The following is a 26,839-nucleotide window of genomic DNA, read 5'->3' as shown; positions in this document are numbered from 1 at the left end:
GCTCCCCGCGGCCCTCGGCCCCGCGCCGGGTCACTGCAGCTGTCGCCGGGACGAACGCGCGAACGTTCCCGGCCGGACGCCGTCGTTCATCGCCTCGGTCACCAGCCGAACGTGGCGGGGCGGAGGGCCTGGCAAAGTGAGGAACGGGCCGGGGCCTCCCGGCCCCGGGGCCTCCCGGCGGGGTTCCAAAGCCTGGCTAAATGGCCCGGGCCGGGAAGGCCGACCCCGGCGTCGCCGAGGGGAGCGTGCCGCCGCCCGGGGCGAGGCCGGGCGGGAGGGAGACTCGTGATGAGCTCGTGTGCTGCGGGACGGCGTGCGGAGCAGGGCCTGTCGGTGCGGGGCGCGGGGCTCGGAGCCCGCCCCGAGCCCCTGCCTCTGGGCTTCCGCCTCTGCGCTGCCCTCCGTCTTGGGTTTTGTCTTTTTGTCCCCTTCCCTCGCTGGCCGTGCCGCCGGTGCCGCCTGGGCCCACGGTTCTTTTTCAAGGTAACTGGTTACGGCTGCGTGCAGTTAGCATTCTCCGTGGGTCTGAATGTGTTTGGGGCAGAGTTTGGATTCTCACGTGTGCCACAAACCGTCTTTTTTTTGGGGGGGGGTGCAGTCGGTCGTGGGGCCTGAACTCTGGGCCTGGGCACTGTCCCTGAGCTCTTCCACCTCAAGGCAAGCGCTCTACCACTTGAGCCACAGCACCACTTCCAGCTTTTTCTGCTTATGTGGTGCTGAGGAATCGAACCTAGGGCCTCATGTATGCAAGGCAAGCACTCTACCACTGAGCCACCTTCCTAGTCCTCTTAGCTTTTGTTTTTGTTTTTTTGGTAGGTCACGGGGCCTGAACTCTGGGCCTGGGCGCTGTCCCTCAGCTCTTCAGCTCAAGCTCTACCAATTGAGCCATAGCACCACTTCCAGCTTTTTCTGCTTATGTGGTGCTGAGGAATCGAACCTAGGGCCTCAGGCATGCAAGGCAAGCGCTTTACCACTGAGCCACCTTCCCAGCCCCAAATCGTCATTTTTTTTTTAAAAAAGTCTTACACTTTTTTTTTTTTTGCCAGGTCCTGGGCACTGTCCTTGAGTTTCTTTTGCTCAAGGCTAGCACTCTACCTCTGGAACCACAGTGCCACTTCCAGCTTTTTCTGTGTATATGGTACTGAGGAATCAAATCCAGGGCTTCTTGCATGCTAGGCCAGCACTCTACCACTGAGCCACATTCCCAGCCCCAGAATGTCTTACTACTTTTTTTTAACCTGAAATTTAATTGGGTCTCCTCTCAGGAAGGCTCCCATGACAGGACATGAAACCTGACCACTGACATACAAGTTGGTACTTAGTCTGGAGGGCACATCCTGCTTTTGTTTTCCAGAAGCAGCTTCGAGCTCTGGCTGACAAGGTGGCTGAAGGGTTGCTTGGGCTTAATAAGTGCCTTGTCCCTTGACAGTGCATTAGGGCATTGATGCTGTATTTTAAAAATAGCGTTGTAAAGAATCTACTTTAAAAGAAGCCTAACAGCCAGGTGCTGGTAGCTCACACCTGTAATCCTAGCTACTCAGGAAGCCAAAGTCTGAGTATCTTGATTCAAAGCCAATCTGGGTAGACAAATCCTAGAGACTTCCCTCCAATTAATCAGCAAAAAGCTAGAAGTAGAGATGTGAGCACCAGCCTTGAGGAAAAACAGAGCTCAAGATCCTGAGTTAAAGCCAGGTACCAGCACAAAAACAATGGAAGCAAGCTGGGCACTGGTGGCTCACACCTGTAATCCTCGCTACTCAGGATGCTGAGATCTGAGGATTGGGGTTCAAAGCCAGCTGCTCAGGAAAGTCTGTAAGACCCTTATCTCCAATAAACCACTAGAAAACTGGAAGTGGCACCACTGTGACTCAAGTGGTAGAGCGTTCTTGAGCTGAAGAGCTGAGGGACAGCATTCAGGCCCAGAGTTCAAGCTCCACAACCAACAACAACAAGAAAAAAGGCAGCAAACACAAACCAAATAAAACCAAGTGTAAGAATACGATGCTTTTAGGAAACAGGGAGAGACGAATGTGAGGGGCAGAACAGGTAGTTGATTAAAACCGGTAAGATGGACCACTGCGTGGTGGTGCGCTCCTGCAACTCCAGCACTTGAAAGGGGAGGCAAGGTTCATAAGCTTGGAGGCAGCCTAGGCGAACATTGTGACCCTGTCTGAAAACAAAACCAAGAAACCAGTAACAAATTAAAATACTTGAAGGAAAACAATCGAATTTCACACTTTTCTGTAGCACTGATTCTGTTAAAGAGTAACTTGCATACTGCATTTCATTAAATCACATAGATTGCTAAAGTGGGTTGAGAAACAGCTAATCTGCATGAAGACTTTTACTATGAAATGCTAGTGCGACAAACTTCTAAGTTATACAGGGAACAATAAAAGACCTAAAAGTTGGGTGGGAAATATAACTAGTCTGGTTTGAGATCTATGTAGTCACTCACTTGTGCTGCTTTCTGTAAGGTAGACTTGTGGCCACATCTGTAGAATAGGTAACTGACTTGTTTGCTCTCATCCTGTGCCTTGGCGCAGGTGCCATAAAATAGCACATGGTGCTTTATAGATGCTAGTCAGTTGTCAGTATAAGCAAGCACTAGAAGTCTACTTCTGTATAGGTACCTATGGTAAGGTCTGGTTTATTAGGCATAATGAGAGATTAACAGCAGTTCAACAATACACTGTAATAAAAGTTAGTGCTTTGTGGCCATAAGTAAAAGTTACACAAGTAATATGACAGTGCAGTCAAGGTGGTAGCCAGGACAGCCACTGAGTCAGTAATGGACAGGTTGAGAGTAGAGAAGATAGATGGGTGGAAATGGATAAGCTGTTATCTGGGCAGGAGGGGCAGGCTGACACAAGATTTCACTCTGCAAACAGGAATTGTATGTTGCAGTAATGTTCCATTAATATTTGTGGACTGCATAAGACATCAGGAAAGCTAGACCCTGGACAAGGGGGACCACTCTGCTTCCTTCATTCAGCGTTTCCCCCAGGTTCCTGTGTGCCAGTTCATGATTTGATAGAAAAGAGCTATAGAGATGGTTACGATTCATGTGAGGCCTAAAACTTTAAAATGTGTTCTTTTGAGTTTAGATAAGAATTTCTCCAGCTGTCTCCTGAGGCTGATATTTGACTTTGAAACTCCTCATTTTCTTCATAGACATTGAATTCTGCTGTGCAAGGACTGTGACATGTTATGACAGATTTTCTTCCATTGCAGAATGTTACTGAAGTAGGACTTACTAGTACCTGTAAATGGTTGAAGACTTCTTTATTCCTGAAGTCTTGTTTTGAGATACAGAAGTTTTCTTGGAGCCAGATGCCAGTGGCTCATGCCTGTAATCCTAGCTACTGAGGATGCTGAGATCTGAGGATTATGGTTTGTAGCCAGCTCAGGCAGGAAAGCCTGTGTGAGATTCTTGTCTCCAGTAACCACCAAAAGGCTAGAAGTGGAGCTGTGACTCAAGCAGTGGAGTGCTCCAGGTCAGCACCCAGGCCCTGAGTTCAAGCCCCAAGACTGCCCCCCGCACCCCACACAAAAGGTTTTCTTGGCCTAAAGTCAATTTTTGTCTTCTCAAGATTCTGCCTTTTTTTATTCTCTGTGGGGGAGGGGGAGGGTAGGGCTTGAGCTCCTAGCCTGGGTGCTGTCCCTTAGCTCATTTATTTGCTCAAGGCTAGTGCTCTTCCACTTCTGCCACTTTGAGCCACAGTACCACTTCTGGTTTTCGGATGGTTAATTGGAGATACTCTAAGAGGCTTTCCTGCCTAGGCTGTCTTTGAACCATGATCCTCAGATCTCAGCCTCCTGAATAGCTAGGATTACAGGTGTGAGTGTGAGTGCCTAGCTCCTGGCTTCTGTTTTTTTTTTTTTTTTTTTAGTCGTGGGAATTGAACTCTGGGGCTGGGCACTGTCCCTCAACTCTTCAACTCAAAGCTAGTGCTCTACCACTTGAGCCACAGCACCACTTCTGGTTTTCTGGTGGTTTATTGGAGATTAGAATCTCAAGATTTTCCTGCCTGGTCTGACTTTGAACTGTGATTCTCAGCTCTCAGTCTCCTGAGTAGCTAGGATGACAGGTATGAGCCGCCAGTCCTAACTCCTGGCTTATTCTTGAAGTAGTTCTACCAAGAGGTTTTAGTTCAGCGTGTCAGTTCATAAGTATAATGCATCAATCAATGTTACCTTTTCCATCATTGTTCTCCTAATTTCTTCCAACCCTACCCATCCCCTCAAGTACCTGATTCCATTTTCACTTATTTAGATTGAGTATTATGACTATATTTCCCCATTTTTCCTCTACATTTGTCTGCCCCCACCCCACCCCCTCTGACAAAACATGTCAGCCTCTTGGATTTAGGGGGCTGGTGTATAGCTCAGTGGTAGCTAATGTGCTTATCATGTGTGAGACCCTGGGTTTGATCACTAGCACTGCCAAAGGGGAAAAAAGTTTGATTTTATTTTCCCCTTTTTGCTGGGTTTGAGCTCAGCTACACAACTCACTTGGCTTTGAGCCACACCTCCAGCTTGGCATTTTGCTGGTTGACTGGAGATAGAATCTCTCTCTGCCTGGGTTGGCTTTGTCTTGAAGCCAGGTTTTTAGACGCAAGGGCAAACTCCAGGAATCCCACCTTAGGCCACTTGCCCTAAATGTGACATGAAAAGGCATAGTGAAGGATGGACATGTGAAGATAGCAAGCACTTCAGTACATCTTCAGCCATCTTCAGGGGACGGACATTAGCCGTAGGTTGAATAGGGTGAGTTGAGGGTGAGAAAAGTATGTTTAGTTAAAACAGTTCCAAGACACCAGTATGGCTCCGATTGTATTAGCTCTGGTCTTTGATTGCAGAGGCCTGCCTGGTGGGTAGTCTGTAGCTTTTGGCTGCCTCTTGTCCCAAGATGCTTATTGGTAAATTCTGTTCTTTCTGGAGCCTAAGGTAATTGTAAAGTGACTGCAGGGAACTGGCTCAGATCAGAAGGCACAGATGCAAAATGGCAGGCTAGGTACCCAGCTTTTAGTCAATTCACAAATGCAGCAAAGCAGCTTTTAAAATAGCCTCTTAGAGAAGTGCATTAATCTTCAGTAGGTCGGATCACAAATGTGAGGCACCCACATTTGATGAAATCACCAGGAAAAATGTGTGGTTTTTTTGTAGTTATTTCTGTTTTGTCAGTCATGGGGCTTGAACTCTGGGCCTGGGTGCTGTCCTGAGCTCTTCAGCTCAAGGCTAGTACTCTACCACTTAAGCCACAGTGCCCCTTCTGGTTTTCTATTGGCTCATTGGAGATAAAAGTCCCACGGACTTTCCTGCCCGTGCTGGCTTTGAACCGTGATCCTCAGGTCGCAGCCTGCTGAGTATCTAGGATTACAGGTGTGAGCCACTGGCGCCCAACTCAAAAATATGTTTTTAAAGTATGTATTTTTAAAATACCCAGGGTCCCTTAAAATGCCTGTTGGGACATTGTTCTTTGCTTTTATGTTGACTATAAATGTTGGGAAAAAAAGGTCCATATTAAATAGCTGTCCAGGAATTTTTTTGTATATGTGCTGGTCCTAGGGTTTGAACTCAGTGCCTGGGCACTGTCCCTGAGCTTTTTTGCCCAAGGCTAGTGCTCTGCCACTTGAGCCCTAGCTCCTCTTTGACTTTTTTGGTAGTAATTGGATATAAACATCTCATAACTTTCTTGTCCATGCTGGCTTCAAACTGTGATCCTTAGATCTCAGCCTCCTGAGTAGCTAGGAGTGCAGGAGTGAGCCACTAGTGACCAGCTAAGAAGTATTTTGTTTTTATTTTTCTGTCAGTCATGCGGCTTGAATTCTGGGCCTGGGTGCTGTCCCTCAGCTCTTCAGCTCAAGGCAAGCACTCTACCACATGAGCCACAGCACCACTTTTGGTTTTCTGAGTGGTTTATTGGAGTCTCATGGACTTTCCTGCCTGGGCTGGCTTTCAACCCCAATCCTCAGATCTCAGCCTCCTGAGTAGTTAGGATTTTAGGTGTGAGCCACCGGCACCCGGCATAGGAAGTATTTTTTAAAGTAAGTTTTGTCCAATAGAAAGGAGAACATTTGGGCTGGGAAGGCAGCTCAGTGGTAGAGTGCTTGCCTCGAATGTATGAGGCCCTGGGTTCGATTCCTAAACACCACATAAAGAGAAAAAGCCAGAAGTGGTGCTGTGGCTCAAGTGGTAGAGTGCTAGCCTTGAGCTGAATTGCTGAGGGACAGCGCCCAGGCCCAGAGTTCAAGCCCCACGACTGACCAAAAAAAAGAACATTTTGCCTGCTAGCAAACCTGTCCTTCAGCAGAAGACACCATAATCTTTTGCCCTTTGAGACCCGCTCCTCAACAAGGTTTCTCTTTTAGGGAAAGATGCTCAGGAAGGACCTCTGCTCTTTGACGACCTCCCTCCGGCCAGCAGTACTGACTCAGGTACAGTCTTCAGGCTCTCCCAGGTGTGTGTCAACCTCTCTACTCATCCTGGGATTGTAGTTGTCTCAATCTTTTTCCCTTTCCCCCATTTTCAACACACAGATGTTTTAGGTGTGGCTGTCTTAAGTTTTGAACACATGGCCTCAGGTAAGGCAGAAAAACCTGCCCTGAGAAGAACCACGTAACATGTGGAACAGTCTTCTCTGGCTCATTTGAAAGTTTGCTAGCTGAGATAAAATGCGACTTTTGAAGGCGGAATTTTATTTCCTTTGCAATGATAGGACTTTAAAATAGGTTCATTTCAGTGTAAGTTGCCACTGGATTGACACGAGCTCTGAGTTGATTTCAAAACCCACCTCGGTGTCCTGGTGGGATGGGATCTGAGACGTCATCCTGTTCTTTTTCTTGGCTCACCACATGTTCTGCTTGTTTCAGGACCAGGGGGACCTTTGCTCTTTGATGACCTCCCACCTGCCGGCAGTAGTGATCCAGGTAAGTGCTGACAGGAATAGTACATGTGCTCCTCAAACATCTGGGGGCTTTGTTTGGGGGCTAGTACTTTGGCTTGAAGTCAGGGCCTGAGTGTTGTCCCTGAGCTTTCTTGCTCAAGGATGGTACTCTACCACTTGGGCCACAGCTCTACTTCTGGCTTTCTGGTGGTTAAATTGGAGATGAAAGTCTCTTAGATTTGTCTGCCTGGACTGGCCTCAGAACACAGTCTTCTGAGTGGCAAGGTTTATAGGTGTGAGCCACAGGCACCCAGCTCTCTTATTTTTTTGCTTGCCTTATTTATTATCTATGGATCTATTTCTTTTTTTTTTGTGAAGATACTGTACAGAGGAGTTACAGTTACATGAGTGAGGCAACGAGTACATTTCTTGTCGAGCATTGTTACCCCCTGCCTTGTTCTCCCACTATCCTTTCCCTCCCCCACCTATTTATTGCCAGTCCTGGGGGCTTGAACTCAGGGTCTAGGCACTATCCCTGAGCTTTTTTTTTTTCAAGGCTAGTACTCTACCACTTGAGCCACAGTGTCACTTCCAGTTTTTTCTGTTTGTGTGGTACTGAGGAATCGAATCCAAGGCTTCGTGAATGCTAGGCAAGCACTCTGTCACTACACCACATTTCCAGCCTGCTTTACTTTTCGGATAGTATTTTGAGTGTTTACTCTATGTGGACCTTGAACATTGATACTCCTACCTTTGCCTCTTACCAGTCTGGAATCACAGGTATATACCAACATGCCCTCACTTAATTGTTGATATTGGGTCTTGCTAACTTTTTGCACCAGCTGGTCTTGAACTACAGTCCTCTCAGTCTCAGCCTCCTGAGCAGTTGGGATTTCAGGTATGACTCCCTGCACCTCAAAACAAAATGACCTTAAATGTTTTTTGTTGTTGTTGTTGAGCCTGTTCTGATTTGATTTGTTATATTCCTGACAGACCCAGATGTATCCAGCCTTCAGCATTGATTCTATCTGCTCCTGGCAGTGTTCACTTTCCTTTTTTTTGTGTCCCTGTGAAATAGAAGATAAGAATTGAGCAGACTTCATTTTGTTGTCATACTCAAAGATGTTGCTGCATCTTCCTGAGAATTTCTCACTTGGACTTCTCTAGTGGGTGCAGGGAAGTAAGGGTTCAGGCAGACCTGTTCGGTATGCGGTTACTTGTATAAAACTTCACTTTTATAATACTCACTACCTTTCCAAATAGGTTTCTTGTATTTCTACCATCAGTGGGATCAGTTAAGAAAACAATACAGTCATCTTATTTAAGAATTCTCTGGGCTAGAGGAGGGTTTCAGGTGGTAGAGCACTTGTCTAGCAAGCATAAGGCCCACCTTTTTGGGCCTTATGTACAGCATGTACATGCCATCTAGCCTGAAATCTCTCCAATGAGGACAGGACTTTTAGTTCCAGTGAATGTTAGTATGTGCAGCAAGGCTGATCATGTGTTTAACAAAAGAAATGGAGATTCAAGTCAGGTGCCATTTACTCAAGTCTATAATCCTAGCTACTCACAAGGCTGCAATCTGAGGATCTCAGTAAAGCCAGTCCAGATAGGAAAATCCATGTGACTTTTATTTCCAAATTTCCAGTTAACTGCCAAATGCTAGAAGTGGACCTGTGGCTGTGGCAGAGTGCCAGCTTTGAGCAATAAACTGAGCAAGCACTCAAGGCCTGGAGTTCAAGCCCCAGTACTGGGCACAAGAAAAAAAAAGAAATGAAGTTTCAGCTTAGCTGTTTTCCACTTATTTGTAGTTTAAAGATGGTAATCTAGTAATGATTTAGAAGTTTTAAATAGCACGGTGAGGACACTTGATTTGGGGGGGAAGAAGAATAGAGATAAAAGCTTGAATGTCACATTCAGCATTTGTGAGATGCCTGTGTGGGCCATCACATCAACCCCAGACTAGGGTCTGTCTCCCGTGCAGACCCCATTCTCTGTCTCCAGTTAATTGGCTTAAAAGCAGCAGAGCTGGAAAGTTGGTCTGGTGTAAAATTCAGAAGAAAGGAAGCACTTTCACCTACACATTGGGAAACTAGAACCAGCAGTGAGCTGTCAGTACGGCTGCAGGGCCTCTGTTGTCTGCTGCAGCGGTCTGCCCTGTGCCGCACAGGGTGGCATGTGTGACTGCAGAGCCTCTGTTGTCTGCTGCAGCGGTCTGCCCTGTGCCGCGCGGGGTGGCATGTGTGGCTGCAGAGCCTCTGTTGTCTGCTGCAGCGGTCTGCCCTGTGCCGCGCGGGGTGGCATGTGTGACTGCAGGGCCTCTGTTGTCTGCTGCAGCGGTCTGCCCTGTGCCGCGCGGGGTGGCATGTGTGAGTCAGGTGCCACTGCTGGAGGCATCTGCCTTCTGCACACAGCTGCACCTGAAGGCAGGGACGTTTTCTTTTTCCTCAGTACTCAGATGTCTAGTACAGAGCAGGTTTCATGAATAGCTACATATTTTTGTACCTAAATGCAGAGAACATTGAGAACTATTTATTGGGCACTAAGTGCACCAGGTAGCCCAACATGTTTTGTGTATCTTACCTGGTTGAATCCCATTCAGATGCTGAAACAGAAGTCTAAACCACTAAGAATCTTCTCTTATGGGCACACTTCTAAGGCTAGACTGTAAGAGCTGCAAGCCCCCTTAAGTATGGCTTTTGAATACAGACCATACTCTGCAGGTGGAGCTGGGAAGCCTCCCTCTTCTGCCTTTTCCTTATTTTGAGCCTTCCTGGGCACTAAGCTTTTGAACTTGTGCAGGATATGCTGGTGTGTGTACACATTGCGGAAAGCCCCTTGTTTCTCACTAAACATCATGACTCTGGTCATCAGAGTGCACAAGTTGTTCCTACTCGGGGGGCAGATGTTGCCCTGTGTTTTCCCACTAGGCTCCTCAGCACTGTCCTGCCCCTGAGGCCCTGCCCACTCTGCCTGTTTGCCAGGCCTCGGTTGGAACATTGCTTGCTTTGTCTGAGGCTGGCTGGAGCCTTGTTTGCTGGTGACTTTTCCAATGGTCTACAGCTGTGTGTCTGGCTCTCTATTTCTAGGTTCTCTTGCCACATCAATTCCCCAGGTGAAGAATGAAGGGAAAGGAGCAAAGAGGAAAACCTCTGAGGAAGAGGAGAATGGCGGTGAAGAGCTTGTGGAAAAGAAAGTTTGTAAAGGTTTTCAGACAGTTTGAAAACAAATGTATTAGACTCTATAGTTTAAAACAACCCAGAGCAAAAGCAGTCTTAGCTTTCTAATTGTAGTCCTTCCTTCTGTGTCTGAATTTAAGAAATAGGGTTCCTTTTTTGCAAATGTTTTCCAAGACTACCTTTACTTTTCCTCTTGACTTTCATGTACATGTTGACCCTGCATTAGATCAAATGGGAAACTGTATTTATTCCTTGAGAGTTAAGCACGGGTTGTTTTTTCCTAAACCTTTTGTGAAATGTTAGTTTATTGTCTACTTAGCCTCTCAGACTCCCAGTCTTTAAGAAGCCCTCTTGAAGGGTATCTACTAAGGAGAAATGGCCAGGACTTCACTGCCTGTACTGATTGCTTTAAACTTGACACAGGTTGTCTCAGTGCACAGTAGATGTAGGAAATGAGCCACTTGCAGCTCTGTTGGGCTTTAGGTTGGCCTGTTATTTCTTCTAAAAGCATTCACTTAGTATTTATGTGGCCTCAGGTGTCAGAAAATGGGCTTGAATTAGCTTGCCTTTAAATAAGGCAGCATCTGTGCCTCCTGTAGGTTCCTTTCTCTGCCTTGAAGTAAAAGCAGTTTTCTTATTGTTGGGTGACAGTCCTCACCAGCCTCAAGTGTGGAAATCTTTAACTTCAGCGTCTCTAACAAACAGGATATTTGGGACAGACTGCTGACTTGCATTTCTCAGAAGTAGGAATTTTCCTGTCCTTGTTAAAATATCATGGGACTGGATTTGCCCAGGATACTTTCCCTCTGGTCTGGTCCCACCTCAGCATCGGAGCACTTCCCTCCCAGCTGCTGACTCTCACTGCTCACTATCCTCCCGTGTGTCTGTCCTGCCACAGCCTCGAGCCAAGCCCCATTCATAATTCTGACTGGATTTGCAGCTGGGGAGGTGCCTCGAGAGATGCGGAGTGCTTGTTAGCTCCATTAGGACACAGTTGATGAAAGCAGCCGTTGTTCCTCTCATTTGCTCTGGGACTAGGGCTTCTGGAGGGCAGGACACAGTTTTGTATTGGTTTTTTTCTTGTCTCTCTTTAGCCTCATCGGTGATCTTTGGCCTGAAAGGCTATGTAGCTGAGAGGAAAGGTGAGAGGGAGGAGATGCAGGACGCCCACGTCATCCTGAATGACATCACTGAGGAGTGTAGACCCCCGTCGTCGCTCATGTGAGTGTGCATACACTAGCAAACCTGGGTGGCAATACATTCTCCTCCTCTGGTTTTGTCTTTACTAGAAAGACTGACATATATGAAACTTGAGCCACTTCTGCGTCAGTGGCTCTCAGCTGTTGTGGCATTTGGGTTCTCCTGGGCAAGAATTCCCGGGGACATTTTTGTTGTCACAGTTGGGGGAGGAAACTGCTACTGGCATCTGGTGGGGAGAGGCACCAGGATGCCTCCCCCTATCTGAGATCATGGGGCAGAAGCTGCATTAGGAATGGCCAAGCCCAGCTATTGTCAGGGCAGTGGCTGAGTTCTGCTGTGTGGGAGTGACCGGGTGCTGGATTTACTCCCTCCAGCAACTGAGCAACTGAGTCTTCTTATTCTGTGTCCTGAAGGACAGAGTTGGGAGCGGCTGATGACTGAGTTGGCCAGGCATGGAGCCTGCCTAACCCCTGGGGGGAGCTGCATTGGACTTAAAATCAGCACTGCTGTCCCTAGAAAATACCAGGCTGCATGGTGGCAGTTGTGAGTTATAAACTCAAATGGGGTCTCTCACGGTTCACATCGCCCTAAATGGAAAAGGAATCCCCCAACGTTTAGGATTTGACATTTCTTTTCCTCATAAGCATTTTTAGGGTTTGACAAGACAAGTTCTCTTCCCATAGCTCTTGTTGCTTTTTAGATTATTTTTCACATAGGGTCTCCCTTTTGCTCTTCTGGCCTCCAATCACAATTCTCCTACCTATGCCTTCTAAGTATCTGAAACTACAGTGTAGGGATGGGGGTCTCACTGGGTTTTTGCCAGGGATAGCCTTAAACCTGAATTTTAGGGGTTTCTACTTCCTGAGTAGCTGGGACTATAGCCATGAATCATTGTGTCTGGCCAAAAATATTTTGTTTTGAATTCTATTATTCCATCTATGTGGGTTTTCTGGGAAAAACTTGGGAAATAGGAATAAGAAGATAGGCCTTAAAACTAATCAAATTTGAATAGGAATTCTGGAACTTATCCTTGCCCTTAACAGACTGTATGTGTATGTGTGTGGGTGTGGGTGTGTGCGCGTGTGAGTGCGTGCATGCATGCGTGCAATGCTGGTCCTGGCGCTTGAACTTGGAACTGGATGTTTCCCTAAGCTTTTTTGCTAAAGGCTAATACCCTATTTACTAGTTGAACTATAGCTCCACTTTCTGCTTTTTCCTGGTTAATTGGAGATAAGAGTCTCATAGACTTTCCTGCCTAAGCTGGTTTCAAACCCAATCCTCAGATCTTAGCCTCTTGAGTCTCTAGGATTACAGGCATGAGCCACCAGCTCCCGCATTGGTTATGGGGCTTGAACTCAGGGCCTGGGTTCTGTCCCTGAACAACTTAATGCTCAAGGCTAGCACTACCACTTTGAGCCACAGCGCCACTTCCAGTTTTCTGTAGTTAACTAGAGATAAGAGTCTCATAGACTTTTCTGCTCAGGTTGGCTTCAAACCATGATCCTCAGATCTCAGCCTCTAGAGTAGTTAGGATTACAGCCACTAGTGCCCAGCTCTTATAGCCCTTTTTAATTCTCCTGGATCAGTCGCAGTTTTTCTGTTATTATTTGATTTACATGGGAAAAAAATCTGGATTATAGGGTATATGCTGATTTTTTAAACAAGTCTGGGCTTTTATCATTTGTGATGTGACTGCTTTCCCACCATTTGACTTGCTATCTTATTTTTAATGCACATGGTTTGAGATGAAATTTAAAAGCTTTAGTGAGATTTAAAGCTTTAATGTAATCTTTGCTGTGAGAATTTGGTTGATTCACAATTCTTTCTTCTAGTACTCGAGTTTCTTATTTTGCTGTTTTTGATGGACATGGAGGAATTAGAGCTTCGAAATTTGCTGCACAGAATTTACATCAGAACTTAATTAGAAAGTTTCCTAAAGGTGAGCCAGGGCAAATCTTGGCTTTGCTCCTTGGGTGGGTGGCCCAGCCTGTGCCTGTGTTGATTTGAGATCCGTTGATGACTTTTGAGAGGGGGCTGCCAGTAAGTGACTGAGGCTCCTTGGTGGGGGAGGGGCACTGCATTTCCTCCCTTTGAACTGTTTGTGGGTGGGATTTTGGCTGCCTGCACCTTGGCACTGGCTTATAGGTGAAGAAAGGAAGATTGTTCTTGCTCAAACTTAGAGGTTGGGTTTTTTTGTGCAAAAAATAGATTCTGAAACCAGTGGGAGGAGGACAGTCTTGGTTTCATTAGAGATGATTTTCTTTGGCCCTTCTGATAGGAGATGTGAGCAGTGTAGAGAAAACGGTGAAGAGATGCCTATTGGACACTTTCAAGCATACCGATGAGGAGTTCCTTAAACAGGCATCCAGCCAGTGAGTACAACTCCATGAGAGGGCAGGTGCCCAGAAAGTGAGCTCATATAATCATTAGCTAAACCTGAACCAAAGAAAACAGATGTGGCACTTAGCTCTGAATGGTCCTGTGTGCTATCTGACCCAGGCTACTGTGGATGGAGTAAGGGAGTTTTATCATGGCTCACCATTTGGACTTGAAGGCATTGATTTGATGAGATGGCACATCATGATGACAGCATCCATCTTCAAGCCTTGGTCCAGAAAACAGGAGAAGGAGAACTGGTGGGGGTCCGCGGTCCCTCTTCCACCTGTCGTGAGGTCCCACAGTCTCCTTTGAGGGAACTGTTGTGACCTAAGGCTTCCTAGCAATACCACTCTGGGAAGCAAGCCTGGAACATGTGGGCATTTGGGGTCATGACCCATGTTTTAACTGTGTCTTAGTGTGAAGGAAATGGTCCGTTTGACACTTCTGGAAGTCAGTTTCCAGGCCTGGCCTGTGGTGGTGACTACGTTTCTATGTGTTTCCCCAGGAAGCCTGCCTGGAAGGACGGCTCCACTGCCACTTGTGTCCTGGCTGTGGACAATATCCTGTATATCGCCAACCTTGGAGATAGCCGGGTATGTGGCTCTCATCCACCCACTTAGGTGACAGCCTGTCTAAACCTTGTGATGGGGTTGCTGTAGAGTTCTTGCCGGTGACCCCAAGAAGGGGCCGGCACCTCAGTGTGCCCTGCTGTTGTTATCCTCACCTGCCGCGGTTCGCTGTGACACTGGGCCCTTGCCACAGCCACCTGCTACAGTGTGCTCTGATACTGGGCTCCTCCTCTCACCCACCAGCTGTGGGGGTTCTGCCTGTGTGCACCACCTGAGTGATGCTGGAGCAACTGGCTTCACTGTTTGTTCCTCTTACCTCCCAGCAGGGAACAAGCAGTAGCAGCCAAACCTGCTCTCCAGGCCCCTCTGCAAGAGCCTGCAACCTTGAACATTGCAGCTAGAAATTCTGAGATGGTGTTCTACTCAAGAGACTAGGTCCAGGCTGCTGGGCCAAGGAAAAGCCCAGCATGGGGTTTCTTATTGGCAGTGGGTGGACAGTGTCGCCACCTTCATACCAGCCCCGCTCCTTCCTCTCTCAGTCACGCTGCCCGCACTTGCCTGACACTTCTGGGCGGGCGGTTCACCCTAGTGGTGCAGCAGTGACTTGAGAGATGATAGTCCAACCTAGTTTGTGCTTTGACCCTCGGGTAGACTGGCTGTATGTAGGCCCGGTAGGGAGCAGGGATAAAATTGGCCCCGAAATATTTTTGGATTCAGGCTCAATTTACATCCTTCTTTGAGCCTGATTCTTGCTGCATTGCAATCTGTGTGCCCCAGCATCTTCGTCTGTGAACCTAACCTAGTAAATCTTGTGGTTGAGAGCTTACGGAGGCACGGCCTGCTCCTCATCTGCTTTTTACAGGCTGGCCTGTTCCCTTTCACATCTGACATAGATGATGGACAGTGGCCATGGCGATCATGGCTGTGGTCATCCAAATCCAGGGCCTTCCCATCTTGACTGGTATTTACTAGCTGATGCTTAAGTTGACACATGGTTTTCTAAACTGGCATTTGTCAGCAGGTGGCCAAATACGGAGCTACACTGTTAGCCTTCCCCATCAGCTGATGACTTCAGATACTGGTTCACTTCATGAAGTTTCATAACTTGTAATCTCCATCTTCCCAGGCAATCCTTTGTCGGTATAACGAAGAGAGTCAGAAACACGCCGCCTTAAGTCTCAGCAAAGAGCATAACCCAACCCAGTACGAAGAGCGCATGAGAATACAGAAAGCTGGAGGAAACGTCAGGTGACGGGACAGTGGGCGCACAGGCGGGCACTGCTGCACTGTGGGAGCGCAGGGGAGGTGGTGCTGCCCAGGACACATCTGCAGACGTGTCTGTAGAACTTCCCTGTCGTGCAGGGCTCAGCACTCTTGAGACCCTTGTGTAGGACTTTTCATTTATGTCTCAGTGGGGGGAATTGTGTGCAAGAAACATGCCTCTCTAAGTGTGCAACACGACAAAACTCATAATCATGTTTACCATTGGCAACGTTTTCTCTGCACAGAAAGCCTCTTAAATACTGTCCTTTATCACACTAATTAAATTGCAGCTTTAGGTGAGTCCTCCAGAGAGAAAATCTGAAGTGGTTAAGACAGGATGAAGTCAGAGCCAGGCATGATAGCGTGCACCTGTAGTCCCAGCTACTTGGAGGCTGAGGCAGGAGGATCATTTGAGTTCAGGAGTTCAGGTCAGTCTGGATGTTTTTTTTAAAAAAAGATAGGATTATCTTCACAGAGTGTGCTGTCTCTGCCACTGAAGGTGATCTCCTAGCTGGCCTGCCTTCAGCAAGTCTGTTCTACCTTCTGTCTTGGGAGAACATGTGACTGCTCTGGTCTGTTGTCTTCATCAGGTGCATCGGTGCTCTACCAGCACCATCCCAGGTCTTGACAAAAATTCTGCTTGAAGGGCATTGCACGGTGAGTCTGACCACAAGTGGTCTCCAGTTCACTATACTGTTTTGACCACTGAAAATTTGTTTCCTGTTGGAAATGAGAGAATGTTAGTGTACTACTACAGATTGTGTACTTCCGAGTGTGGTTCCCTTTCTGTTCATTGCCCAGGCTGAGTTTAGCCTGTGGAGCCAGCCTGAGTTTAGCCTGTCAGGTGGCTGGTGGTCAGTGAGAAGAGAGGAGGCAGTGGTCACAGCTGAGATTTACCTGAGCCTGGTTTTGAGGCAGTGCTTCTCCTTGGACTTAGTGCGTGGCTGCAGTCCTGGTTTCTGCTGTTTGGGACCGAGTTTACGCCTAAGGACACTGTAATGGTGTATTGCCTCTGCCCTTCCTAACTTTAAATCTCTTTCCCACTAAGAACACTTTGCTATTAGCATTCCTGAGGCTGAAATAAATATGCTGTGCTGTTACTTCCCCATCCTTGCCCCCAAACTTGGAGCTGTGTGGAGAGCCTCAAGGGTGTCAGGTGACAGCCAGAGCCCAAGTGAGCCCTTTCAGGGGTGTGGAAGAGAGGCCAGAGAGGGACAGTGGCTGTTTGGCTTCTATTTGTAGAGCTCCACTGTGGTCTGTTATCTCTCCCCTCCCTCCTCCCCGGAGGAACAGACAGGCCCTGTTGCACCTTCCTTCCCACCTCTGCAGATTTTATTAAAATGGTTAAATATACAAACAAAAGCTTCAGGACATTAATCTTCAGTTAATTAATGTCTGCTACCAGGTATTGGACAGCATTTGCTTGCGCTCTCTGTGCTGGAAGTTTCTTTTTTCTTTCTGAGACACTTTCATTATGTAGCCCAGGCTAGTCTTGAACTGTGATCCTCTCGAATGCTAGGATTATAGGCAGGTGCCACCACTCCCACCTAGACATGATTTTAGCACCCTCAGCACTTGAGCGAAGGTCTCCCGGACATGAGGTCATTCTGGTCATAGTGACCATTTCCACACCTAAAACAGAATACTTCTTCAGTTTTCTAATTCCAGTCTGTATTCGCATTTCCCTAGATGTCCCCAAACTTTGTTTCTAGCTCTCATCAGTATGGAGAATTTCTTGCTAGGCTTTGAATTGTGTTAAATAGACTCACCAACATTATGAATATGTCTCTATCTTTTCCAAATACTTCATGTAAGGTGGAAGTTAAGTTTAAAGCCTTCTTTAGATTCAGATTTCCATTTAGCAAAAGTATATTCATCACCAGCCGTGAGTGGAAGAAGCCAAGTGAGAGCTCGAGGCCCCAAGCTTACGACCTGGCACACCAAGTTTTGTTGTGGGCCTGAAGACATGCATAAGGCCATGGGATCAGTCCCCAGCACCACACAGGAAAGTCTTACTGGTGTGCTACATACTGGACAGCTCCTCGCTTCTGAAGCCTTTACCTTCCATCAGTGAGGTTGAGTCCCCGCACTTAGCTCCGGTGCTAACAGCAGTTGCCTGGGACAGACGCTGGCTCCTGCTGAGATTCTGCTTCCTGTCAGCCTGCCATCCGTGGTCTTGGCATCCCTTCGTGATCCTTGTTTGAGTCAATTCGGTAGGGATGAAGATGATCTCCTTTCCTACCTGCGACTCTGTCCTGCGTTATGTGCAGGCACCCCTTCTGCTAGCAGTCTGCAGGGAAGTGGGGACTGGCGTTGGTGGGGACAAGCATGTTGTCTTTCACCCCACTCTCCTCACCTTGCCCTGGGAATCCGAGTGTGCCATATGCTGTTTGCCGTGTTAGATTGATTCTGCACCCTCAGTCATTTCCTGCTGCTCCTGTCACTACACCTAGGGTGGGGATGGGGCTGCAGACTGGGTGTGGCCTGGGTATTTATTTCAATGAGGTATCATTTCTTCTAAGACCATTCAAGGATTGGAACACGACACATAGAAAATTGCGGACTTAAGTTGCAATTTATTACCGAAATGTAACATTACAGATTTGTTCTGAACTTTGGTGTATATTTATGACTCTTAGGAGGAAAATCTTGATTCCTGACAGCATCAGTATATACATTTGTCAGAATAATTTCAAAGCCATGGTATCAGGTGTCACTGTTAAAGAAGTCAGAGCTCCTTGCTGCCCTGGGCCTCAGAACCTCCCTCCCCGAGGACACCCTTGTTGGGTTCCGGTAACTGTTTTTTTAGTTGTTTTGTTTCTGTCCTGGTGATTAGGCTCATTATTGTCCATTTTTAATATTCATCCTTTATAATTACATAGAAATTTTGAAGCTTGTATCACTGGTGGGAGCATGAAAGGATACCTGAACTGAGGTAGTTCCTAAATGCCTAAATATACTATTACCATGGGGTCCCCACAGCTGAGGATACCCGGAAAAATGGAAACCGGCTTGCCTAGATTCTTACAGCCCTTTTCACAGCAGCGTTGCTCACCACAGCCACCAGGGGAGCTGTTTACGTATTCATTGACAAGACTAGATAAGCGAAGTACATCACTAACAAACATTATCATTCAGTCTTCAGAGGAAATGGAGCACACACTGGTGCTTCAGCGGGGAAGAGACGTGCTAGAAGAAGTCAGCCAGGTGTGAAGGACAGATGCTGCATGAGCCTACTCTTGAAGTCCCTGGAGGAGGCAGATGCCTGGAGACGGGGAAAAATGGGGGTGCTGGGCCAATGAAAGCGTGGAAGCTAGTGCTTACTGGGGCAGGTTCCATTTGGGAAGATGAGAAAGTGTTAGAGACAGACTGGTGATGAATGTAGCGACATGAATGAATGCTTTAATGCTGTGCTGTTAAAATGACTAGTAAGGTCAATTGTAAGTGTATATCTCCCCAGCACAAAATGAAAAAGCCCTCTATTACGTGGTCCAAAATTGAATTGAGTAAAGTGACATTCATACTTTTCCTGCCCTTTCATCCCATTTCCTGATTTTTCTGGTGATTCTCAAACACTATGGAATCTGCATGTGCATTCATTCCCTTCTTTACACTAAAGGCAGAATGCAGCAGGTAATTGCTCTGAGAAGGTAACGACAGTAATGGCTATCTGAAGGTGAGGCTTTCAGGTAGCACTAGATTTGATCTGTTGGTAGTGTATGCCTAAAACTGAGTCAGTCCTGGACTCAGGGTCCTCTTGAGAACCAGAGCCTCACGTGTCTTCATAGCACACATCATGCTCATCACTGGCCTGGGAGAGGGTCCTTCACCTCCGAGCCATGGCTGCACACAGCCATCCTTGACAGTTACCAAGACCTTGACTCACGAGCTAGAGGAGGGAGTCAGCAGTCTCCAGCTGGCTTTAGTAACCAGAGGAGGCCAGAATCCACGAGGAGTGGAAGGCTTAGTCCCTTGTTTCCTACTGTAGAGAAAGACCTGGATAAGAAAGTATCAGCAGACCCAGCTAAGATGCAAGGGACATGTTGACTGGCATGCCCCTAGTGCACGAACATTTGTCTGGTTGATTGGCAGATGGAAAAGCAAAGGGAAAGGAAGCTGCATGAACAAGGGTTGAGAGTGTGTATGTGAGGTCCGGACAGTTGGTCCTGGGAGTAGTGCCGGCCTACCTCCCAGGTTGGCCTGGAAGGCTGAGACTTTAAAACCTACTTCCTGGAAGCATTGTAACTCTGGAGGGACGCAGGAAAGGAGAGAAGGGAAGAAAGGGAAAGCAGGACAGGGCAAGTGAAACTCCAGCAGTTTGTTGGTGAGAACCTGCCTTGGACCAGCGGGTTCTTGGAAGTGGCTTCTTGTGTACCCATAGCGCAGTGTTGCTTCTGTTCTCCGCAGCTCAGGCATGTTCCTAGACTTCCTGGGGCTTCACTCATAATAGGAGTGAGAGGTGCAGCCTCTGGTGCTCACTTTCCTTCAGCCTGGAGAGGTTTCCACACCTCCACCCGAGCTGTGCTGCCCCAGGGGTCGCTGTGGTAACCGCCCTTGGAGACCCTCCATTATAGAGGTTGTCCTTGCATTCTATGGGGCTTGACAGAAATGTATGTCACTGAGGAGGTGGCACTGGTCACTGGGCTGCCAAAGGATGCACTTGGCGGCCTTCTCCAGGCCTCAAGCTTGGAGCTGCTTCTGGAACTATCTGCCCTCATGCTGTGCAGCCCTGCTCCCATTTTCACCCTCAGCTTTGCTCCTGTGCACTTGGTGTCCCTCTTGCTGTTTGATAGTGGAGGACTCAGGAAATGGCTTAGTGCTGAGGAACAAAGAGGATGACTGAGCCATGAGTCACCTTCCCTGGGTGCCTAGGACTCAGTGGGCACCATGACTGCAGTCCAGGCCCAGGAGGAATTCCAGCTGCAGGACATCTCCAAAGCTGTGTGTGGCTTGCGATGCTGAACCAAGCACAGCCTGGATGCACAAGCACACTCCCTGACGGGTGTGTGTGTCCTCCCAGCCTAGTTTTCAGATGGAGGCTTGAGGGCCAGTGAGGCACCTGTGAGGCTGGACCAGAACGGTCCCCGCAGTCACTGCCCCAGCGCCTCTTCCTAAGCCAGAATGTGCAGGGTACTGTCTGCGTTAACATTAAGCCATATCGATATAAAGTAAGTGTGCTCAGGGCTGGGATGTAGCTCAGCGTAGTGTGCCTAGCGTGTGTGAGACCTGGGTTCTACCCTTAGCACACCCTCCTCCCTCCAACAGAAGGTGTGCTTCAGAATCTAGCACTGTATAGTAGACCAAAACACACACATGTCCACTGTGCTGGCCCATGTGGACTCTCCATCCTCGGTCTTCGCTCCCGTTTCTGCTATGGGATGGGATTCTAGCACTATTGCTTCTGATCAGTCAGGTAGGTGGAATCTGAAACTGTTTTCTCCTCATTTCAGGGATGGGCGTGTCTTGGGCGTGCTTGAGGTGTCCCGCTCCATCGGGGATGGGCAGTACAAGCGCTGCGGGGTCACCTCTGTGCCTGACATCAGACGCTGCCAGCTGACCCCCAATGACAGGTAAAATCACCTTGCTGGGGTACAAGTCTGAGTATACGTGGTTGTCCATCTTCCTGGCCTTTGCAGTTGTGTTCAGCCTTTGCTGACTGATGGGAACCATGTTCTCAGCACTGTGCTGGGCTGTAGGGTGCAGACATGAAGAGAACTTGGCTCAGAGTGTCCACACTTAGGGTGGGCAGTGCAGTCCAGAGTCATAGGAGTGTGGTCTGCTCTGGGTGGGAGGTTTTGGTAGTGGCCGTGGGGTGGGTTCCAGGCATGGCAGGTGACTTGGAGGATGGGGTGACAGGGTATTTTGGGGACCAGCGGTGCAGGGTCCTCATTTCCTCTGATGCATTATAATTTGTGGAGAAGCAGAGCCAAATAGGCTGCGCTGCACTGGTGTGTCCACGGTGTGTCTTCTGTTCTGAGTGCCTGGAGACAGCACACGTCTCGCAGAGTAGCTCAAGTAATCACTACTGATACAGTGGCTGAACTAAGCTAGTTGCAGGAGTGAGTGAGGAGAGAACAGAAAACGGGGCTCACAGGACTGAGCCAAAGAGTGGCCCCCTGTCCCAGAGCTGCAGAGAAAGAGACCGTGCCTTGCCCTGGCCCTTAACGCTCTCCTCCCACTCTCCTTCCCTGTGTCGTGTGTCATGTGCCGTGGTGTCCACCACCCTAGCACCCTGGAAGTGTTTCCAGCAATCCCTCCTGGTTTTTAGACAAGGCCTGTCTGCCTTACACCAGGCCCAGCTCATTTGCCTTGTGCTCTGATCTGCCTCATAGCTGCTTTTATTTGTCGCACTATAACCATGTGATTATTTTGGGTCTGACTGCACACCGAGGGAACAGAAGCCTGCTTGGACATCTCCCCACTGTCTCACACTCAGAACATGTGCTCAAGAAATACGGCTGAAGAAGAGAACAGACACAGACACAGTCGTAGTTAGGGAAGGAAGGTGCTGCCTTAAAGCTGTGCCCGAGAGTGAATTCAGCCACACCAAGTCCCCTGGTGCCCAGCAGCTGCCTCGGGGAGGGGTCCTGAAAGAGGGACCGCCCCTTCACTGCTCCTGTTGACGTTTCACTCGGGCCTGACAGCTCATCAGCAGGTGCCTGGCCCGCATGTGGAGCCTAGCTGTGCTCGCCCCTCGCCCCAGCCCGGTGTCATCAGAGCTTGTCCTTGTTTGTTTGAGCTCAGCACTTAGTATCAAGTGTGCTTTGTTTCCCGGGGGGAGAATGGTAACCCCATTTTCAGTGTACAACATCCCACCCACCCACCACTTTTTAAGGAGTTTTAGCCTTGTTCTAATACCAGTTACTGCTTTAAAGATGGCTTTGTCCACTGAATAGTGGGACAGATACTTATTTTATCTCCACTTCTATGTTTATAAAGCTTGCTGCTAAAACCCATTTGTTTTCTCTGGCGCTGTAGATTTATTTTGCTGGCCTGTGATGGGCTCTTTAAAGTCTTTACCCCGGAAGAAGCCGTGAACTTCATCTTATCCTGTCTGGAGGTGAGAATGTCACGGGGTGCTCTTCACTTGTGGAGACACAGGAGTCCAGGGAGCTGGGCAGCCCCATGCACTTTAGTGTGAACTCTGCCCAGGGGACTCACTGGCATGGAGTCTGAAGTGAACAACAGCAGCGGGGGGGGGGGGGGGAGGTGGCGCAGCAGGGGCCTGGTTCACTTAGGGCCTATTTGTCTCTGGTAGGATGAAAAGATCCAGTCCCGGGAAGGGAAGCCTGCCCTGGATGCCCGCTACGAAGCCGCGTGCAACAGGCTGGCCAACAAGGCGGTGCAGCGGGGCTCTGCAGACAATGTCACGGTGATGCTGGTGCAGATTGGCCACTGAGGCTGCGCGCAGTGCTGGCGCCCAGGCCCCTTCGCGTGCGCTGTTTTGTGGTCTGTGGGACTCCACAGTTGTAAATAAAGGTTCCTTTTTTTCCTAGTCTTTTGAGTTCCCTTATTACACTGGGTGGCTGGACCTTTCAGAAAGTAGGTTGGTCTTGAGAGTGGGCCTCGTAGACTGGCTGCTGTGTGTACCTTCCCACAGCTCGTGGCATATTCTGAGCTGTCTAGCCTCCTGACAACTCCCCTGGGGAACAGGGACTTCACGGGACATTGAAATGGGGGCTGGTTAACACCTAGATTAGGAGCAGAACCACTCAGCAGCAGTGTTGATGTCAATAGCAAGAGCTCAGGCTTGGCCAGGAACTCGGCCCCCACCTAACATATGACCCTCGCTGGCCCTGGTGAGAGAGATGACCTAGAACTCTGGAACACTGCTTGGCATCTCAGGTTTGGTCTTAAGCGTGCGATGGCATGGCCACATTGAACAGTCACCTCTACTACGGCCTTGGCCTGACGTGGGCACCACACAGACACCTCAGAGGGGTCCTCCCTGGCAAGATGTCTCCCAAGAACAGAGTAGCGAGACCAGCTACTCAGCCCTGCCTGTGGATGACCCAAGAGGCTAAACTGCTTTTCTACAACCGTCTGGTGATGTTTACTGTACACATGCACCTGTCAGGAAACTGCCTGCCTACAGCAGGCCAGGAGTCATCCTATGTCCCAAGACTGGATTTGGGTGTCCCAGGGCCACCCCTCTCTGGAGAGGCTTCGTGCTATGCCATCTGGCCTCCAGGGCAGCCCTCGCCCCAGGTCAGAGGCTGGCCGGCCCTTCAGTCTGCTTCTAACTGCCTTTGGGGAGAGCCTGGCCTGAAAGATGAAGACAGTACCTCCTCATTTGGCCCTTTATTTCCACAGCCTGTGTTCACATTACTCATCGAAATGAGATTCGCTCCCCCCACATGCTGCGCAACACAGGTGAGATGAGATATGTGCCCATGTGGCTTTTCAAGGGAAAAAGATAACTTCTCTAAAGTGTCTGTGCCCGCTGGATACACGGTAGAATCCTGAGGAGAGCGGGGCTCCACCACCCCCTTATCAGTTTGTGGGTTCTTCCTGGTAGGGTGGGTCTGAGCCCTACTGAGAATCTGGCCGGCCTGCCCATGGGCACAGCGGTTGTCTGCCGTGCCGTGGCTTCGCTTTGGCTTGGGGAGAAGTTTTGAGTTTAGTGTGTGGACAAGGCTGCTGGTTGGGTCAGCCTGGATGTGGTTACATGGTCCAGGGGCCAGCTGGAAGGTCACAGGACTGGCCATCGTCCCCTTCTCCCAGACTTTAGCACCCCTGCCACCAGGCCAGTTGGACACCTGGAGGGGGGGTCTCCCAGCACTGGATGCCTCAGCCTATGGTTGTGTTGGGTTGAGGGGTCAGCTGCTCAGCAGGCAGTGGACTCTGAGGGTGTTGCTGAGGCCCTTGTCATCATTATTGCCAGCCCCAGGGGCCAGTCCTGTCCTTGGGAAATGTTGGGGAGCTTCGAGCTTAAATAACATTGCATCCCCTCTGGAAACTGCTCTCTCCATCCTCAGCACTGCCTCCACCACCAGTGTGGCCAGCACCACACTCACTTAAACACGAAGGACCCCTAGAGCCATCCACGCCCACCAGGTCACAGGGCCCGGCCTAGGGGAAGTATAGGCTTCACCCCACCAGCTGCAGGTTGGCTGGAAGGACCTCGGGATGGGGAGGGGATCCTGGTAGCAGCCAGTCTACAGCCCAGGGAGGGGAGCGGGGGTGTGCGGTTCCCTCAGGAAGGCTGGGCGGGACTTGTAGGTGCACTGCCTCCTGCAAAGTGTGTCCTGCTGTGCCAGGGTCCACAGTATGTCTTGTATGTCCACCAGCAAGGAGAGGCATAGCTGAGAGAGAGATAGAAGAGCAGCTGCCTGGGTGGACAGTGAGTGGTCACTGCTGGTTGGGAAGATGGTCTGGACCCCCTCTGAGCAAGGGCCACTCCCCTTGCAGGGCAGGATCCTGCCAGGACCCCCTGCTAAAAGAAATCTGGAAAAGGTTGCGCCAGGCCAAGGAAAGAATCTGAGGCTTGAGGAAACTAGGTGTGCAGCTGGGGAGAAGCGGGTGCGGCCAGGCACGCTGGGCATTTCCAGGCACACTGGCGGCTCGGCTCAAATGGCATCCTGAAGTCACTAGTTCTGGGACCGCTGGCTGTGCGTCACCTCTGCAGGGCCACCTGGCCTGTCGTGGCCAGTTCTGGGCCAAGTTCCGGGCAGATTCCCCCTGCATTGGCCCAAGGCTGGGTAGGCTTCTGGGTCTGCTCCATCTGCGAGATGAAGGCGAGCCTGGGGTGGCCGCTCACACGCCCAGGAGGACCCCACTAAAGTGGGAGCTGCTGCGCACCGTGAGGGAGGAGTTGCTGGCGTTGTCCAAGAAGACCGAGATGTGCTGACCCATCTGTAGGACAGGGTGCCCGTCAGGCACAGGGCTGGCCCTGTTGCAGTGTGCCACAGCACCCACGCCTCTGCCGCTCTGCCTCAGGAGAGGCCTGGCTTGGGTCAAGTGAGTGCTTGGTAGGCCTTACACTGAAGCCAGAGTCCCTGACTGCTCTGTGTGACTGCTCCCTCCTCCTGCAGTTTTGTGTTCTGTTTTGGTGGGGCTCGGGATTGTAAGGTGGGGCTCGGGACATGAGCCTCAGTTTACCTGCTACATGGCTTGTCTCACAGGCTTGCCTGGAGTCAGAGCCGCAAGAGTGCTACTCAAGCCTAGTGTGGGCCACACTGCAGCACTGTCATGTTCCTGCTGCCAGGACACAGGATTGGGGAGCCCGCCTCAGAGGACACCCACACCTCTGCACGGCCTTCTTTTTAGGAAAACCACCTTTACATGAACAACCCCACCGCGTGCTAAATCCTCACAGTGACTAGTGACGGACTTCGGCCTCAAGCCTCTCACGGTTGCAGTAGGCTCAGATACGAAGGTCTGTGCTTGTCCTCCATGGTCAGAGCGGTCTAGGAGGCTGGGGGTACCCACCACAGTGCTGCTCAGGAGGTCTAAAACCTGGATACACTGTACAGGTGCTAACGAGGTTGGCAGCCTGGGGGATGAGGCCTGAAGCCCACTCCATCTGTGCCATGACCAGGGCCTAGGCGTGTCCTGTATCCTTTCCCAGGTCTGGAGTCTGACTGTGCTGTGCCCCTGGGTCCTGAGCACCTGACAGCACCCCTCTCGGCCCAGCCACGGCCATGCTGGACACAGCCCCACGCACCTGCAGGTACAGGACACCGCTCACAGAGACAGTGAAGAGCTCGCTGCTGCTCTCCAGGCCCATGACGGTCTCCAAGGAGCTGCAGTCAAGACAGAAAGGGTAAGTGGGTCCTGAGATCCTGCCAGCTTTACCTGGCAAGCTCAACTTCCTGAGGACCCACACTGTGTCCAGAAAAGTGCCTGGTCCTGGCCTATCTTAAGGTGGATACAGTGTCTGAACTGGGTGCCAGGGGAAAGAAAGATACAGGGCCAAAGGCATGTTGTCAGCACCAGGAAAGGTGAGGCCAGAACCAGACAAGGGACCCGGATGGCTCTGATGGGAATCGGGACATCTGAAGGTGCTAATGGAGGCTGAAAAGTGGCAGCAGCCGATTGAAAATGCTTATGGAGGCCAGTAAATCCATGATTTCCAAAGCTGGACAAAGACTTGAGACTCGGCCTGGCTCTAAGCAGGGGAAAGGGTTGTAGGTTATGTAGGAGGGTCACTGAGGAGGGGGCTCCTGGAGCCCCAGAGTCCTCTGTGTGGGGTTACCAGGACTCCCTCTGTCCCAGAGAAGAGTCTCCGTGTCAGGGGACCCAGGATGGAGGCAGGAGGTCCTGGAAGGTGCAAGGCAGTCTGGGCAGGGCAGGGCGTCGGATCACAATCTGGGCCCCACCTGCTGCCCGGGAGGGGGGGGAAGGGAGGGGAGGGAAGG

The 26,839-nt window shown here is 49.7% G+C and overlaps 2 protein-coding genes across 2 annotated transcripts in view; one reads left to right on the top strand and one right to left on the bottom strand.

Moving 5' to 3' along the window:
* Ilkap (integrin-linked kinase-associated serine/threonine phosphatase) overlaps positions 1-22,975 on the top strand; it is a 24,048-nt gene extending 1,073 nt beyond the window's left edge. The window contains exons 2-13 of the mRNA XM_013024080.1: positions 6,375-6,440; positions 6,543-6,587; positions 6,876-6,932; positions 9,979-10,095; positions 11,163-11,289; positions 13,101-13,207; positions 13,547-13,640; positions 14,153-14,240; positions 15,343-15,464; positions 20,930-21,049; positions 22,458-22,539; positions 22,738-22,975. Coding sequence (XP_012879534.1) covers positions 6,375-6,440; positions 6,543-6,587; positions 6,876-6,932; positions 9,979-10,095; positions 11,163-11,289; positions 13,101-13,207; positions 13,547-13,640; positions 14,153-14,240; positions 15,343-15,464; positions 20,930-21,049; positions 22,458-22,539; positions 22,738-22,878 — 1,166 coding nt within the window. The 3' untranslated portion in view covers positions 22,879-22,975. The remainder of the gene's footprint in view (positions 1-6,374; positions 6,441-6,542; positions 6,588-6,875; positions 6,933-9,978; positions 10,096-11,162; positions 11,290-13,100; positions 13,208-13,546; positions 13,641-14,152; positions 14,241-15,342; positions 15,465-20,929; positions 21,050-22,457; positions 22,540-22,737) is intronic.
* A 1,727-nt stretch (positions 22,976-24,702) lies between these two features.
* Positions 24,703-26,839, bottom strand: part of Fam132b (family with sequence similarity 132, member B) — a 5,165-nt gene continuing 3,028 nt past the window's right edge. The window contains exons 3-5 of the mRNA XM_013023982.1: positions 26,390-26,495; positions 26,146-26,224; positions 24,703-25,334 (exon numbers count right to left, since the gene is read on the bottom strand). Coding sequence (XP_012879436.1) covers positions 25,236-25,334; positions 26,146-26,224; positions 26,390-26,495 — 284 coding nt within the window. The 3' untranslated portion in view covers positions 24,703-25,235. The remainder of the gene's footprint in view (positions 25,335-26,145; positions 26,225-26,389; positions 26,496-26,839) is intronic.

The sequence above is a fragment of the Dipodomys ordii genome, unplaced genomic scaffold (genome assembly GCF_000151885.1).
Source record: "Dipodomys ordii isolate 6190 unplaced genomic scaffold, Dord_2.0 Scaffold1, whole genome shotgun sequence".
NCBI lineage: Eukaryota > Metazoa > Chordata > Mammalia > Rodentia > Heteromyidae > Dipodomys > Dipodomys ordii.
Note: the sequence above shows the minus strand (reverse complement) of the source record. Positions and strands in the feature narration are given on the sequence as shown.